Source organism: Pygoscelis adeliae, unplaced genomic scaffold, assembly GCF_000699105.1.
Source record: "Pygoscelis adeliae isolate BGI_AS28 unplaced genomic scaffold, ASM69910v1 Scaffold26, whole genome shotgun sequence".
NCBI classification, from domain to species: domain Eukaryota; kingdom Metazoa; phylum Chordata; class Aves; order Sphenisciformes; family Spheniscidae; genus Pygoscelis; species Pygoscelis adeliae.
The window spans coordinates 2,144,455-2,160,873 of NW_008825104.1; the positions used below are offsets into that span (position 1 = coordinate 2,144,455).

The 16,419-nt window shown below is 40.1% G+C and overlaps 1 protein-coding gene across 1 annotated transcript in view; it reads right to left on the minus strand.

Moving 5' to 3' along the window:
• The window catches only part of MRPS27 (mitochondrial ribosomal protein S27), a 52,501-nt gene extending 37,901 nt beyond the window's left edge, over positions 1-14,600 (minus strand). The window contains exons 1-3 of the mRNA XM_009327226.1: positions 14,502-14,600; positions 8,001-8,071; positions 4,915-4,973 (exon numbers count right to left, since the gene is read on the minus strand). Coding sequence (XP_009325501.1) covers positions 4,915-4,973; positions 8,001-8,054 — 113 coding nt within the window. The 5' untranslated portion in view covers positions 8,055-8,071; positions 14,502-14,600. The remainder of the gene's footprint in view (positions 1-4,914; positions 4,974-8,000; positions 8,072-14,501) is intronic.
• Between the last annotated feature and the right edge of the window lie 1,819 nt (positions 14,601-16,419).

A 16,419-nucleotide genomic window follows, 5' to 3' on the forward strand; every position in this document is an offset into this window, starting at 1 on the left:
TGAGAGAGTTGGGGTTGTTCAGCCCAAAGAAGAGAAGGCCTTGGGGAGACCTTATTGCAGCCTATCAGTACTTAAAGGGGGCTTATAAAAAAGATGGTGGCAAACTTTTTAGCAGGGCCTGTTGCGACAGGACAAGGGTGGGGGGGTGGCTTTAAACTAAAGGGGCGTAGATTTAGACTTGATATAAGGAAGAAATGTTTTACACTGAGGGTGGTGAAACACTGGAAGAGGTTGCCCAGAGAGGTGGTGGATGCCCCATCCCTGGAAACATTCAAGGTCAGGTTGGACAGGGCTCTGAGCAACGTAACTAGTTGAAGATGTCCCTTGCCCATGGCAGGGGGGTTGGACTAGATGACTTTGAGGTCCCTTCCAACCCAAACTATGCTATGACTCTATGATTCCCTTCCTTTTATCTCCCAACCTGCCAAAGAGCAGCCCAGATCTTTTGCAAGTGAAGTTATTTTGGATTGCTTAGCTGAGGAAGGTATCCAAACTGGTAAAACATACTGTTCTACTTACGAAGTGTATTTTTCTCTCAGATGCTTCCACCACTTCTCAATATCATTTCAAAACATAACTGCTGCATAACTTGAATAATAGGCAGAGATTTCTAACTAATTTATTTTTATGTATCTTTTTTCCCCACTTATTTTTCTGGAGGGAGCAAAAGCCAAGACCTGATGAACTGATGAAGTCTATGTCAGCTACAGCCTCAGGACAATGAAAACATCTCAAAGGAAAAATTAAATATGTTGTAGGATTGTGTCTACGTCTCTTCTCCTTTTTCTATTTGTGCTGGAACATGTTAATGGTATTCATTACATCCTGTAGATTTGTGTACAGAAACAAAAGATCATATTAGTGGGAATGAATGCCATGCAAAGTATGTTTCAGAAGTAAATTTTTTGTTTTTGGTCCATTGTGATCATTTATTACAAGCAATACTTTAGAGCAACTGAACATTTTCAGATGCTAAACTGCTTGATTGGCATGAAAGTATCAAAAAATGCAACTTCTGCACCCACAGAACAGACATGCAGATATAGACAGTGCAGGTGAAACTTATTTTGCATGTGATATTGCACTAACTACTGATACACTGGCATTATAAGGAATAAGCATAATTTCAAATATATGGAGACCACTATAGTTCCAAAATGATTTAATGGCTGAAATCAGGCCTCAAAACTGTAACTTGCTACCATGAAAGATGTAACAGCGTATCTAAGAATAACTTCTAATAGCTTGCTATTGTCCCATTTTGTGATTATAATCAAGTACTGACCACAGGTAATAAATTCTGAAATCTAGAGAAATAACTCCATTTCAAAAAAAAACAATTATCAATCAAGGAAAGGTAATGAAAAAATCTAGGTAGATTGTGCAAGAATTTGCAGAGCACATGCACACACAAACATTTATATTTTACAGACGGTGTGTATACTTTTTTCTACGCAGTGGGTCACAGGTTTAATGCAATTAAAAATCCTGTTGAGGAATCTCAACATAGAACTTCCACAATTGCTTTCAAACACATTGAAAATCTTTGTTGGCATAAAACCTACACACAGAATTAGCAGAGTTACCTCACCACAAAACCTCTCTCCATTATGCTAATGTTTCTATCATATGAAAAACACCCTGACGTGAGAAATAGTGACATCTCAGTGAGACAGGACAAAGTAAGGCGAACTGCAGGTCTTTGATCTGGCTGAAAGTGCTCTGCATTCTGATTAGAATTTCTGCTGGGATCCTAGGAGATGAAAGGATTTTTTAAAGTCTGACAGTTAACGGAGTGGGGGGAGGTATTCAGAAGAGAACAAAAAGAGGAGCACTGAAAGCAGATGACGTCATGCCTCACAACGGCCTTTACCATCTTACTGACATGTTCCACAATGTAGCGTAGCAGTTTCCACACAGCTATTCTTGAGAGCTCAAGATCCTCTGTGGAGACAGTATGGCTGGAGATCCACTGCTTTAAAAGGATGGAAAGTTGAAACAGGTCTAAATATAATACATATATTGTATTTTGGGACCCTAAATGCATTATGGTAATGCTCCAGAATACTACTTTTTGAAACTACGTTCTGCCTGACACACTACAAGGAAAGTCTCCAGTCTACAAAGCTTACAATACAAGTTCTGGAACTCCTATCTTCAGGAAAACCCTACACAGTGAGCATGGAAATGCCATTTACTTCCCTCTGGTTCTTCTCACAGGCACAGTTTGGCCTTTCGTACCAGGAACTTCTTCCAACCTTGTAGGGGCCTTGGAACTGACTATCCTTCACTGCAGGTTGCCAGAGGCACCCAACATTGAGGGGAGACATCAAAGTCTCCCCCTTATACTCTACAAGCAGTTAAGGGGAAAAAAACAAGACTCTTGAGAGCATTCTACTTATTTATGTTCAAGCAAATGCACATACAGCCAACTTACCAGGCCACATACATGCCATTTGCTCACAATGGATTTGTATACCTTAGAAGATATAAAAAAGCTTTTTGCTGATACTGCCTTTCTCTTTTTTAGAAGCTCACTCTCCTTACATAAGTACAAAAATTGTGCTTTGAACTGTTTCTCATGAAGCCAGAAAAAGAGATTTCTTGTCAAGGCTTTTCTGTTTCTTAACTCTCCCTCTCTACCACCTCCTTTATGTCTCATGGTGTGGCCACTTTTGCAAGGACTTTTTCTGTGTCAAACATCCTCCCAGCTGCAAAGAGGTATCTTTATAAACATGTCCATTTGAACTCCAGCCTATGTGCAAAATGTAAAGAACAATAAAAGGGGCCTTGCGGATACCACCCACATCTCCTATTTTCCTGAAGCTAGCACGCTTATTTTCATTTGAAAGGGAAGCTGATGTTATAATTGGGATTTTTACATTTTCACATGAATCACAGATCTCTCTACACTGTTTCACTACCTGCATATAAATGCATTTTAAGGATAGTTTCACGGATCATGCTGGAATGGTCTCCTGGAAAACTGATGCTAACATCACCAAGACATTTTGCAACACCAAAACAAAGCAGCATTACAGGGACAAACACAAGAAAAATTCCAACCAAAGCATGTCTCACAAGCCATTTGACACATCATTACCTCTCTATTCTCTCCACTACTAAAATCTGTATCAATTACAAATGATCATATTTGATGTGTGCATAACTATACTCTCATCAGCTGCAGGAGAATTATTTCCTAGAGAAACAGTAAATAACTGTAATTATTTCTGAACTGCAAATCTCTCCTTTAGAATGTGTTTTTAAGGATAAAACCCCTGTATTTTAAACTGATGCACTAACCAGGTACAGATGAAGAGTGGGGAGGATATTTACATGTTAAAGATTCCCATTCTATTCTCTCTCTCCTAGTATGGCACATTTTCTATGCTTCTAATTTTTTGTCACTCTCTCTGAACTTTTTGTTTTCAAGAAGAAAGAACGTGTAAGATACATTACACATGAACATCTCACTCAGACTATCTGGATTTTATCTGTACCATTTTGAGAGTCAGCAACTAAACTACCACACTTTCCTCTTGGTGTCAGGGCATTCAAAGATCTCTTGGCATCCCTCACCCTACAGGGCCTGACTCCATCAGACAGAACTTAAGGCTGTGTGGCACAATGTATATTACAATCTTCAAGAAAGTTAGCAAAAGGTACTAATAGTACATCTGTAAAACAAAAACGAGGGCTTGCCTTAAACTGGCTTTACTTTCTCCTTGCTTTCATCTCACCTGTTGCAGGATGGAAAACTGATTTCTGACCACAGATTCTGACAGGACTAATGAAATCTTGATCAGAAAGAATGAAAGCTCCACTAACCTCTTCTCTGTGAGAGATTCTTCTGCTCAATCCTTTTATTTTTTCATTTCAGGATATTGCTAGTATTACTAAACTGGGTTTCTCTTGTTTCCATCTTCAAGCTCTGAGGTTCAGATACTGCCCCAGTAGTACCAGAGAATCACAGAGATTTTAAGTCTAATGCAGTCATGCACTTACAACTATGCATTTACTTAGAACAGCCATCCAGTAAACTTATTCATTAAAATAACAGTCATTATTATTTACAAATAACAACCTGACATTATTTGTAAATATGCTCTCTCATGCACTTTAACAGGATGAGTTACTTTTTCTCTGTCAGGAAACCTAACTCTCAAAATGTGTGTGCAACCATCCGTAAAAGAACTAATTTCTTTTAGTGATCAGCAAGAATTACTGCCCTCTTAAAGTCAATATTGAGATGTATTGACCTGAAGCAAGCAAGCATTCAACCTGACACTAGTAGAAAAGGTACCCAACACTCTTCACTCAACACAAAACAGTTGCAGAAAACCCTAACAACCAATGCGTAAGGTGAACTACACAGCTTATCTGGGGAATGTAAAGTACTAAGGGAATAAAACCCAAAACTATACTCCATTTAGCCTTGCTGACTTGATCATTACCACAGCGTGCCCATTCTCATTTCTGTTCATTCTAAGGAAACAAGCTTCCTTGAGTCCTACACTTACACATGCAAATATGCATATAGCCAATTTAGTTAAATTATGACTCAGAGAACAAAAAAGTATCAGAAGAAAAAACTGTAAACAAACATAATTCCTTATAATTTCAGCATCTCTAATGTAAAACATAGCTGGAGGTTGTATTAGCTGTTCAGTGGCTCAGACTAACATGTTTGACAGGAGTCAATGCCAGAAGTCCAAAACGAAGGTAGCCATAACAAAGGAGAAGTTACCAAGAAGGCCCTTAGCTGTGAGATATAAGACAAACAGATGCACATATTTTGCAAAGAGAAATCAAAGCCAGTAAGCTGGAAAGTGTCAGAGTCTTAAAAGGGCAAGACTTCATGGTATTTACTTGTATGTCTCAAAGTTCATGTTGGGGGGAAAAGATGCTTACTTGTAAAGGTAGTACTCGGCTTGATCCACTTCCTCTCGTGAAGAAACGTTGTCAACAAACTGATTAAAAATAAGAAATAAAAGCTTCAGAGTGAGCACTCACAAAGCATATCAGAAGAAAATGCCACTTCAATAAACAAAATACATTTGTTTGGCATATTTAGGTGTCTGACAGTACTGGAGGTCTTCAAGTCTTTGCTTGCTCCTAACTCAAGTTTCTTCTAGACTGCTAAAAGTCAAGTCTTTTTAAACAGAGACAACTCCCCTCCTCACCTCTAAGAAACATTATGCACCTTGAAAACATGGAGACAATCTGGGTGAGGAATTGGCTAGATGGTCACATCCAGAGTGTAGTGGTCAATGTCCAGATGGAGGTTGGTGATGAGTGGCATCCTGCAGCGGTCTGTAGTGGGACCGCTATTGTTTAATATCTTCATCAATGACATAGACAGTGGGATCAAGTGCACCCTCAGCAAGTTTGCAGATGACACCAAGCTGAGTGGTGCGGTCGACACGCCAGAGGGATGGGATGCCATCCAGAGGGACCTGGACAAGCTCGAGAAGTGGGCCCGTGTGAACCTCACGAGGTTTAACAAGGCCAAGTGCAAGGTCCTGCACCTGGGTTGGGGCAACCCCCGCTATGAACACAGGCTGGGGGGTGAAGGGATTGAGAGCCACCCTGCCAAGAAGGACTTGGCGGTACTGGTGGATGAAAAGCTGGGCGTGAGCCAGCAATGGGCGCTCGCAGCCCAGAAGGCCAACCGTGTCCTGGGCTGCATCCAAAGAAGCGTGGCCAGCAGGGAGAGGGAGGGGATTCTGCCCCTCTCCTCTGCTCTGGGGAGACCCCACCTGCAGTACTGCGTCCAGCTCTGGAGCCCTCAGCATAAGACACGGACCTGTTGGAGCGGGTCCAGAGGAGGGCCACGAAAATGATCAGGGGGATGGAACACCTCTCCTGTGAAGAAAGGCTGAGAGAGTTGGGGTTGTTCAGCCCAAAGAAGAGAAGGCTTTGGGGAGACCTTATTGCAGCCTATCAGTACTTAAAGGGGGCTTATAAAAAAGATGGTGGCAAACTTTTTAGCAGGGCCTGTTGCGACAGGACAAGGGTGGGGGGGTGGCTTTAAACTAAAGGGGGGTAGATTTAGACTTGATATAAGGAAGAAATGTTTTATGCTGCGGGTGGAAAAACACTGGCACAGGTTGTCCGGAGATGTGGTGGATGCCCCATCCCTGGAAACATTCAAGGTCAGGTTGGACAGGGCTCTGAGCAACCTGATCTAGTTGAAGATGTCCCTTGCCCATGGCAGGGGGGTTGGACTAGATGACCTTTAGAGGTCCCTTCCAACCCAAAGTATTCTATGATTCTGTGATCTGAGAATTATGTCCATATAGCTCAGTACCCCGTATTTTTGCTGCTCCTCTCAATTTTTTGCTCTTTAATCACATCCTTTAGTTTGAGAATACATTCAGTTCCTTACTTCCCCCCCCCCAATTTTGAGAGAATCTCGACATGCCTTACTTCTCTTTCTAAAAAGTACTCTTTTCCCTAACGTTTGCCTGTTGTGCCTATTCATACTATAAATTCTGAAGGACAGGGGCAACAGCATTTTGTATTTCACCACACATAAAAGTAAGAAAAAAATCACCCCCCGTGCTGTAAAGCACAATTTTCCTCTCATTTAAAACCTTGTCTACTCCAGGCAATCTTCCAAAATTCCCAGTGCTATCAACTATTTAAACAAAAGCCAAGTTTTAAAACAGACTTTGTCTTACAGTAACAGTGAATCCTGTTTGCCTGTAGGTTTTACTAACATAAGCATAAAGATGCTGGAACACTCCAGAATCTTCCCAAAATAATACCTTTAGCTCAGAATATATAAACAACATGTTCTCAAGGTCACTACTTCTCTTTATCCTAAGCATAAGCTAAAAATAATAGTTTCAGCTGACTGGTACTTGCTCCAGTTTCTTAACTCTCCTTGCATACTGTATACATGTAGGTCTCATCTTTTCAGTGTGCATGCCTGTGTGCTTTATTCACGTTTTAGAAAACAAGAATCTGATGTGAGCTCCAGGTATTAGAAAGTGAGGCTGTTTGACAGTCTGGAAGTGCCACTTCTCCAGGGAAGAGGTCAGCCCAAAGCAGGAACATGAAGGAAAGGAATAAAGCTGATTAAGTAATAAAGGGAGAGGAACACCCATTCCCCCCATGGATGCTGTCTCAGAAGCAATGATCAAGAATGCTTGATCTGTATAAATGCTTGATCTTGTAACTGTACAAAACGTTCTGTGACTCCTCAGTTAGTGGTGCCAATGATCCTAATTAGTGGTATTACTGAGGTACCAGCGTGGTGACTCAGCTTTTTTGGATAACTTTGAGGATTGAAATTAGGTTGTTGTTTCTTTTTTTAAAAACAAGTGACATGTTTATTCTCCTTCTTCAGTACAAACACTCACTTACACAGGGAACTTAAAAGCACATCTCACATCTCTGCCTTCACTCCCCCTCCCCAGATTAACCCATCCGGAGGATGGAACTGGTTACTAATTCCAGTAAAAATAACGGCTTCACTCATCCCAGCCAGCATTTGTCCTGCCTCAGCCTCCTGAGGCAAGGAAAGAAAACTGTAGAGGCAAAATGTATCCAACTCTGCCTCACTCTGAAAGGAGCTTGGAAGTGGAGGAAGATGCACGCAGACAGGCAGTGTGCTAATTCATTGCATTTCCTAAGCAGCCTGCGTTCTTATAACGTGCCTGAGGGGGTGTTAAACCTCTCACTAAGACAGAAACCACAGGAAGGCTGGGAACATATATAAGGGAAATACATAGTCCAGTAACAGTGAGGCCCAATTTTACTGAGGAAAAAACCTGTTTCTGTTTTGAAGACCCTACAGTCCAAGTGTAACTAATGAGTACAAAGTAACACTAAAACAGCTTTGCACAGCAACTGTTAACAGTATAACAACACATTTACGATCCCAAAACTCTCAGCAGAGACGGTATCATTTATCCCCTCTCAGCTCACTTGATTTCATAAGCATTCCACTGTCATTTCCATGACTTTATGATTGGGATTTATTTCCTTACCCGGGCTATTGTCAAAGAGCTGACAGGCAGCTTTCTTTCATAGGTTCTGTCCATTAAGTGGGCTAAGTCAGCTGGAGGAAACAGAAAAAGAGTATGTTTAATCAACTGGCATTACAGGAAAATCTGCAGAGCAATCATACAACCTAGCATAGAACCTCTGTCCATGAAATAAAATTCTGGTCTCTTGTTAACATCTCATTTTGAAGTTGTATGAAAACAATACTTTCAATTATTGTTAAACACTTTAACAGAAAATAATACATGGAAAGGTTCTCAACATGATGATTTTAACTTATTAGAAAGAAGGGGGCGGGGGGAAGCAAACTACCCTATAATGTGTTGGATGAAATCAGTGTAACTAATATAACTCATCTAAAAAAACTGAGCAGATGTCCTTAAAATTCACACTTGCTTTCAAGCTTAGCATATGCTGGACATTGCTTTTGGCATTGGTTTGTACTTTATTTTACGGTAAAACAATGAGACACAGAAACAAGCAGTATCATACTGATAAACCCTACAGTCACAAACAGCAACCCAAAGAAAGCCTGTCAGTCAAACTGGGCACTGTGCCAGTATGTTACTAACTTTATAGCATTCTGCTCCAGCAGTTGTATAACAATATTAATTTGACCATACAGGAACTTTAAGCTTCTGACTGTTGAACAGGAGCCAATCATTACATTTAATGAATTTAATTGGAAGTTAAATTAATTTAATTTGGAGTTTTAGTTTTGTACTCTTCCTGGAAAATAATGACTCAGGAAGACTAAGCTGTTTATTGTATGACTCAGGAAGACTAAGCTGTTTATTGTATGCTTAGTGTCAGCTGTTTGATTCTTAGCCGAGACATGAACTGCTGATATCCAATCTATAAAATTTAGAGACTTCAATCATACTCCTTCTTTCCATTCTCTAGCATCTTCCAGGACCAGGAATCCAACATATTCTTTCTGCATCATTAGCACCTTGCTTCATCCTTTGCACCCCAAGAGTACAACTGTTACTAAACCAGCCTCTCCTTCGACACCTCTTGATTAGTCCCATTGGCCATCCTTCCAAGAGCTGATGGGTTGGCTCATTTTATAATTCATTTTCCAAAAAGGTCATCCAACCTCCACACCTGTCAGCGAAATGTGAGGTGAACACAACTTGCAGCACGACATCAGAATTGACTAAGCCTTCTACTCTGGCAAGTTTGTCAGGGACAGGAAGCAGCATTGCACCAGTAACATGCGGTGTCTCTGAGGGATGCAGTCCATGTATGTTCTGTCCACAAAACAATTGGTATCACTATTAATCATTTTAAAAACACACCTGTACCGCCACTGAATACCGAGGGGTATACAGTTCTAACAATACGAATGGCATTCAATGGTACTCTGACCTTACAGGTACTCTCCCAAATTGTAATGCATGTACAAAGAGTTTTGCTGCAGTAAAATGACAGAGCCTTGATTTGGAATAAAATGGTTGACTCTTAGTCTGGACACTGCTGTCTGCCACATAGCAGTATTTTGTGTTTACATAACTCCTTCCTTCCTGAGGCACTTTAGGGTGCTCTTCAAATCACAAAAAGAGCATTTATCTCTGGCTGAGGGAAGGCAAGCATTTCATGACCATGAAAGCAAAGGGAAATCTGGGCAAAGTTACTGAGGCAAATACCAGCTCCTACGAAATACAACACAGGATGCAGAGCTCATGGGGGCCACCAAGGCCATGCTGTACCAGATAGCCACTAGAACCGCAGATCAACTTTTTTCGTGGTAAATAAATTTCCATGGGAATATCCTTACAAGAACTGTCGGTATTTGACTCTGTATTACCTGTCTCTCCAACACTCACAAAGGTCATGATGGAGCACGTAGGTAAAGACTTTGGGGGCATTCCCAGTAGTGCTAGAAGTTGGATAGAATGGATGCTGCGGCCAAGTCAACTTGTGAGGAACTAAGAACTGGCTAGATCCTTGCCTAAACATACTAAGCCAACTGTCATCCAGCATTCTTCATCTGCATTTCAACATAGCTGGAAAAAAGTATTCACTCTGAAATCTGTTATGTTTGATGACGTAGCAACATGGAGCTGAGAAAGACAACTGCACAGGTTGGCAGTTCATTTATCTATTCCAGAACTATTTTTGTTACGCATCACCCTCTGAAAACTGGAAGTTGATACCTAAGACCATTTTGGGCCATACTCAAGCCCTGAGCTTGGCACTTCTTTTGTCTAGGTGCTCATGAAGATGAAGAGCCCATTTCAGGGAACTCTGAGTGCTTAAGTAGAATATAAACCAAATGAATACAATGCTATAAGCGCAAGATCCCAAGACTGTTAGCCATTTATACACAATCTTCCTCTGGGAGAGTTCACACACAGATTTTTAATGATTGACCTTTTATGCTGTCTACAACGCTGGAACTCTCCATCAGAACTTTAGCATGGAAAGCAACATGAAGCACTTATCTATCAGCTCCAGTATAAGAGTCACAATAAAATGAAAGCTGATTAAACTTTCAAGAATAGAAGACAAATCAAGTTAATGGGAAATTTAGCTTTGTTTCCAGACAAATTGCCATTTCTTCTGTAGTTTCTAGATATGCATAATCTGCAGTAATTCTTTCCTGGTTTGTTTTCTCTGAAAAGCACCTAAAACCAGCCTTTTTTTCTCATATTCATGATTTGAAATAATTCAGCTACCTTTTGTAAGCCAAGTTTGCTCCATAAGTTGCTATTCAATAACAAAGATTAAAGCTTCTTCTTAGTTAAAAACAACCTGATAGAAGTACTAGAATGCAAGAATGTGAATGCCCAAGTCTCCTAGCACTGTTGGTAGTAAAACTTGAGCGCTAAACATTTATTTAGTATAAACCAAATAAATGTTTTAATGGCCAAAGCAAAATTCTTTGTACATTCTAACAGAAATATGTCGCAAGTGCTTTTATCTGACAGTCATTACCAAAGAGTGGAGAAAATGTCCTGGTTTCAGCTGGGATGTAGTTAATTTTTTTCCTAGTAGCTGGTACAGTGCTGTGTTTTGGATTTAGTATGAGAATAAAGTTGATCACACACTGATGTTTTACTTGTTGCTAAGTAGTGCTTACACTTAGTCAAGGCCTTTTCAGCTTCCCATGCACTACTGACTGAGAAGGCTGGAGGTGCACAAGAAGCTGGGAGGGGGCACAGCCAGGACAGCTGACCCCAACTGGCCAAAGGGATATTCCATACCATGTGACGTCATGCTCGGTATATAAACTGGGGGAAAGCTGGACGGGGGGGCTGCTGCTTGGGGACTGGCTGGGCATTGGTCGGCAGGTGGTGAGCAATTGCATCGTGCATCACTTGCTTTATATACTCTTTTATTATTATTATTGTTACTACCACTATTACTATTTTACTTTATTTTATTTCAATTATTAAACTGTTCTTATCATAACCCACGAGTTTTCTCACTGTTACTCTTCTGATTCTCTCCCCCATCCCACCGGGGCGGGGAGGGGAGTGAGCGAGTGGCTGTGTGGTGCTCAGCTGCCAGCTGAGGTTAAACCACAACACTAGTATATATAATCTCTCATACATGCTGCCTAACAATACATTACTACAAGATGAACTTTTACAAAACTTTAACTTCTCTAAAAACATATTTCTGCATATTGCAGAATCTCCCAGATTTAAACAAACTAACAAAACAAACCATAAGCCTGAGCTGAGGTCATTTAACTTCTGGACATGACTTCACAGCTGTCTCTAGAATATTGGTATCTGAGATTTCATGTCCACTTTTATTTTCATTTGTTCATAGAAACTCAATGTCTTGCTGCCTGCAACAGGGTGATTCAGGACAATGACTGGGAAAATACTGACCCTCACCTTCCAAGTCAGTGGTTATGACATCTAATACCAGTTTGGTGACCTAGGAAATCAACACAGTCTCAGTTTGATTCGCAATGTGTACCTATCCACAGCATGTAGCCACATCAACAAGTGGCACATTTGGCCACCATGTAAGGTCACCACCCTCTTATTCTTAGAAGTGGTCCATCCAGGACAGGGTTGAAAGCCAGTGAGGGGGCAGCAACGGGAAAGCAGATACAACTGTGATGCAAAGTTTATCTGTCCTGGGAATGATGGGCGGAGCTAATACCTTAACTCACTAACGTTTCATTTCCTATATAAAGAAAGCCTTGATTTATTTTAAAGATCCAATTAAAATATAAAGGAAGGCTGAGGCAAGTACTTTGGCTTACAAATTCATATGTTTCACATTTCTCAGTCTTTCCACATCCCTAGCAGCTTCTGGAAAGAACTACAGCTTTGTACTGAAGAAGGCTTTGAATGGAAATTATTCAAGTCTGTAAAGGCAGCACTGCCACCTGGTGTTGCAGATGAGCCATTTTGGGTACCATGAGTCTTTCTAACAGAAAAAGACATTTCCTATCTACCTTGGATTCTGCCATCCCCTGGGATTCTGGTAATTGCTATTCTTCTCATCAAGATGCTTACTGTCACTTAATTTTACCAGCTGAAACATTGGAGAATGTAAGACCAGCCATGCCTCCCATTTCCTTGATATCTCATTTTTAATAAGTGGAGTCCAAATTACTTCTAGACAGGTACCTTCCTACCAGCAAGCAGTTTGTAAATTCCAAATTAACACATTTTCAATTCCTACCTTTTTGAACAAATGTGCTTCTGTACACAAAACACAGTCTTGTTCTTTCCCACGCTTTTTTCAGTACTGAAGTTTGCTAAACTCATTCATGCTTGGAATGCTAAACTGAGACTATGGAGAAGAAAATAAAGCATATCTTATACAGACACAGTAAATGAGTTTTGAGTCTGGGATGGCACCACATCGCTGCAGCAGAGAAACAGAACTGACTTTAAACCAAAAATTCTTCTTTTTCCTTTAAATGTATTCTCACAACATAGTTTTGCAGAATAACAGTTCTGAAACAGTGCTTGAAATACACAAATAAAAGAGCTCCTCAACACAAGGAATTCACTCTAGCTACAATCACCAGTTACAACACGTAAGATTATATGTGCAACCATACAACTGACAGTTACAGAGCAGACATCTGCAAGGCTGTCTCCTCTTTGAAAATGCTAATACAGCTGACATCGTGTTAACTTGTTTTCTCTTTTCTGTGAACACAAAATGAAAATGCAAAGCAGTTCTTTGAAAAGCACGGAACAGACATCTGCTTTGGATCAAGACTATCGGCAGAGCAGCAGCCAGAACTGTGCTTGCCAAACAGTCACAAAAGGTCTTGCCAGGCCTGGAGAAAGCCAAACATGGACTGTACCAGCACTTGCACAACGATGTTTTCTTCTACAGTGCATTTCTACTGCCTATGACGTTTGTCAAAATAAGAACCCTTTTTCAGCTGGAGGTGACTGGTTCAAATACATCCCAGGGCACTAGTCTGTGGCTCCAGCCCAAAAAAACACTGCATGAGCAGTCCTATTGACAGTAAAGGGCTGCAAGGTATTAACAATCTCTGCAGAATCCAAGCTCGTCATGAGCACCCACCAGCTGTTTCTGGCCCACATGCAGTACAACATGTTGACAATATCAACCTAGCCGTTTATAGGCAAATAACAGAAACAAATTAGTGTATAAAAAACATTACTCTGATCATTTTGTCTGTCTTCCTGCGTGACAAAAGCCCTTGAATTTCACCTGTTGATTCTTCTTTCAGCCTCAGAATCTGTGTTACAATTAACAAACACAGTTCAGGGGCCCAGGAATGAAAAATGGAAGACAAAGATTATGCATTAAGGGGTCTCCAAAACATCCATGGTACAAAATAATGCATACGTACCTTTAGCATGGAAAAACGTTTTGCATGATGCTTTCTATTTAACATAGTCACCAAAAAGATGGTGGAATGTCATTTCAAATGTAAACTAGCCAAAAAATTTAGCTATGAAATTTGCATGAAAGATCTCAGTACCATATGCAGATACAGTTTCATATACAACTTCTCAGAAATAAAATGTTTAGTTTCATTTTTCCTCAAAAGAAAAACCTAAAATTTCAACAAAAAATGTAACTCGCTCCTGCAAAAATCTGAGGAAAACATTCTTTCAAAAAAATGTTTTTAAACAGGAATGCTCTGTAATACTTATAGGTCTTCTTTCACACTGCATTACAATTAAAACAATGTCAATGTAGAAGACACTTGGAGATAGTCTTAACTGTCAGACACAAAACTATGACATTCATAAAAGCTTTGAATTTTGTGAACGAAAAAAATCAGCTTGTAGAAACCAAACGTTAATCAAATGGCCAAATTCTAACTTGTTTCTACATTATAGCTTTGAATATATATGACAGATTTTTAACATGCTGAGCAGATTTTGACATAGAACCTCAGAAGAATTTTGTTCCACACATTTTTTTATTTTGAAGTATTTATAGATGATGAGCTAGTCTAAAATGAGTACAGGTTGCAATTAATTAGTCAAAGTGGAGAAAAAGAAACAAACTCTTCTCACCCAGGCTATGCTCCTCTTTTTGTCTCTTTTCCCATTTTGAGCTGTCCACATAAGCCACAGAAAGAAGAGATCTTCTACCTAAGGAGGAAAGAAATCACTATGTAAGCCAGGTTGCTTTAGACATCTCTAAACAAACTAACACTTTATTAGGTATTACCTTTTTCTGTCACATTTACTGAGTTGGATGCATTAAACTGTCTTTATGACACAGCTGTCAGCAGCAGCTACCTTAACAGTTCAGATTCCTTGTATGTGGATGAGCCATTACCTCATCATTTTTAAAACAGAAAGGCTTTCTTTTTTCAGCATGAAACAAATCTTCCCAAACCTGAACTCTGTATTTAAGAAAATGATAAATTTTTAAAGGTAGACAAAACCCCAAACAACAATATAGGATAGCTTCTTTGTGCACACAGACCTTTTTCATCAAATGCTAGCAATTAGCTAAATGTAGGCATAAAAGCATAAGCAAAAAAGATGAATATGCACAACAAGGCTTTTCTGTTGTTGTTGGATGGGTGTTTTTTCCACCTGTAAAGATTTGCCTTACTGGAAATGAAAGGTAGATGCTCATCTGTAAATACTCCATTTTTTATCATCTCCTTTTTTTGCATCTCCTGTGAAGTGCAGAGTTCACTCGAATGTTTTTGAAAGTTTTTTCCAAATACTCTTTGTACCACCTTTGAAATCTTCTCAAGACACTGTTCTAGCTTTTGAAACAATGGAAAATGCTTCGGTTCGAAGAACAAACCATGTTTGTGCATCACTCACAGATGATGCAGCCTTGAAGATGCATGAGGAACACCTGGATAAAGTTTGTTGAAGGAAGATATAGAAATACATGCAGAACGTTGCAGAAATTAATGTTAAGAAACATGAAATATTTTAAAAATAGACATTACTATGCTACACAGAATCCTTAGCAACTACCTTAAAGCCTTCATCTGAAAATCTATCTGCTACCGCTAAAAGTTTCTTATTCTTGGGTGTGAAACAATTTTTCTCCTTACCATCCTTCTGATATGCAATTATACACACACGTGCAGCTCTGAACATCTTTGCAAATTTTTGTCAAAGACCTGGTACACAGAATTCCACAGTCAGAATATGAGAATACGTACAATGCTTTACCAAACAGTTAGAAAATAAGAAAAAGAGGTCTTTTTCTTTGGTTGGTGGGGTTTCTTTTAAACTTATTTTTCATTATGTTGATAGAAGAGGCACACAAAAGATCCGGGTGGTTTGGGGTTTTTTTTAGGATAATCTTCTGCATGCTCATTCACAGCTAAGGATGCCACTAGCAAGCATGAGGGTTTAAAGACCTGTCTTCTATAGCACAAGCAACTGTCTGTATGACAGAGTTTTGCTCAGGTAAGCTGGAGGTCAGGTTTGAGCTCTTCATGATGGTTCACTGCTGAGCGGCTCCCGTACCAGAGGAAAGGGCGACATTTTTGAGACATGGGCATCTAGCTACCAGGAAGCAGCACAGAGAAATTTCTGCTCGGGGAAGCTGAAAAGGCACAATAAAGTTACTCATCATCACCACACTTCAAGTAAACATTACTGAGTTCAGTTCTTCCCAAAGGTCAGGATTTTTGGAATGGCAGCTTTTCACAAACATCAGTCTTTTTTGTGCTTCTGTCACCCTAGTTACCAGGTTTCACTGAACACTTACTACCGCGCGTTTGGCGGCCCCCGTACAACTCCGTGTGGCTTCCTGTGACCCAAAAAGGCAGGTCCTAAGATATCAAGCTATGAAATCGGCTGTGTGGAGTATTTATAAAAAACAGATTAAGAATACTCTCCCGCACCGCATGCTAGTGATACGCCGTTCTCAGAGCTGTCTCCAATTTTATATATATAGATGTACAAACGCGAAGAGAAAGTCCCCGGGCAGCACACCCGTCCCTGCTCAAGC